Below are 1308 nucleotides of genomic sequence, written 5' to 3'. Positions count from 1 at the left end.
TTAGGTTTTTCCTGCTCGGGATGTGCACATGCTAGAGATAATTTCTTAAGAAAAATCGAAATGAGGACAGAGTAATGATCACTAGAGGTTTAGTCTGAAATCTAAATATTTCACTTTTCCGCAAGCAATAGTAATAGGCATACAAATTTGTCTCCGTGCCTTGTACGAAGCTAAAAGCATACACACAGTCTATGAACAACCGATATGAATCAAACCATAATCTGGCCTAGAGTTGCACTATAATGTGACCTATAGATTAGAAACCCAAACGCCCATGGAATACCAACCCCCGCCCACCCGCTATGCAAGCGCCCAGGGTCAACTCACCACAGGCGGCCGAGGCGGCGGCGTGGAGCTGCGAGTCGTCGATGGAGGAGGTGACCTCGCTCGACGTGACCTGCACGCGGCCCACGAACTTGTTGGGGTCGAGGATGTCCACGACGGAGAAGGGCGTGTGGCGGGCGCCGTGGGGCTTGCAGCTGTGGGTGTTGGTGTCCCTGTGGAGGCCCGGAGGCTCCTCCCCGGGGGGACTCTGCTGTGATTCTGTGGTCGCCGCGGGGGAGAGCGCGCTCGCCTCCGCCGCTGAGGAACTGCTGGAGGTGGTGGAGGTGGTTTCACTGTCGTGGGTGGATCGGGCACTGGCGGCACTGCTGCACGTGGCACTGCTGTTAGCGGAGGCGCAGTGTCTGAGGGAGCTGGCGGTGAGCTTGGAGACGACGGGGTAGCTGAGGTCCATGGGCGACGTGGTGCTGGGAGGCAGCGGGGCCAGAGTCGCGTTCTGCGCCCGGGGCAAGACGGAATCCGGCGATATCGATCTCGAATCCATTTTCGACTAAATCGTCTACCGATTAAAAAAAATAATCACTGTCCAATTCAACAAGTCATTTAGTTTCCCTCGCACTCACACATGTGGCTCGTCCTCTCTCTCTCTCTAAGTGTCGCTTCGAAAGATGTCGCACCCCACGTCCCGCTAACTCGGCACACAGCGACCGACCTGAGCTCTCCTCCTCTGTGTCAGATGATATATTTGATGTTGCTAAACAACTCCGGAGCCATGGGGCGAGTTTGCAAATGAGGCTTCACCCAACTTAATGACGACAGTAATTGGCTACTGAAATCCCTACTTACCTAAACACACTTGCCATTGGCCCAGAGAGATTGATCCGTGATACACACCCGGCGCTGATTGGCTCCCGGAGTGCTAGGGGAGATGCGACGCGGCCCGTGATTGGCTGAGGAGGATTGTTTACAGAAGGTGATTGTGAGCCGCCTCCTGATTGGCCGAGGATGACTGCAGAGGAGGAGGGA

General features: G+C 55.2%; 1 protein-coding gene across 1 annotated transcript in view; it reads right to left on the bottom strand.

Moving 5' to 3' along the window:
• LOC113820050 (NK1 transcription factor-related protein 2) overlaps positions 1-983 on the bottom strand; it is a 1845-nt gene extending 862 nt beyond the window's left edge. The window contains 1 exon segment of the mRNA XM_027372308.2: positions 328-983. Within this exon segment, the coding sequence (XP_027228109.2) occupies positions 328-826 (499 nt within the window). The 5' untranslated portion in view covers positions 827-983.
• Between the last annotated feature and the right edge of the window lie 325 nt (positions 984-1308).

This window comes from Penaeus vannamei, chromosome 25, assembly GCF_042767895.1.
Source record: "Penaeus vannamei isolate JL-2024 chromosome 25, ASM4276789v1, whole genome shotgun sequence".
Classification (NCBI taxonomy): domain Eukaryota; kingdom Metazoa; phylum Arthropoda; class Malacostraca; order Decapoda; family Penaeidae; genus Penaeus; species Penaeus vannamei.
Note: the sequence above shows the minus strand (reverse complement) of the source record. Positions and strands in the feature narration are given on the sequence as shown.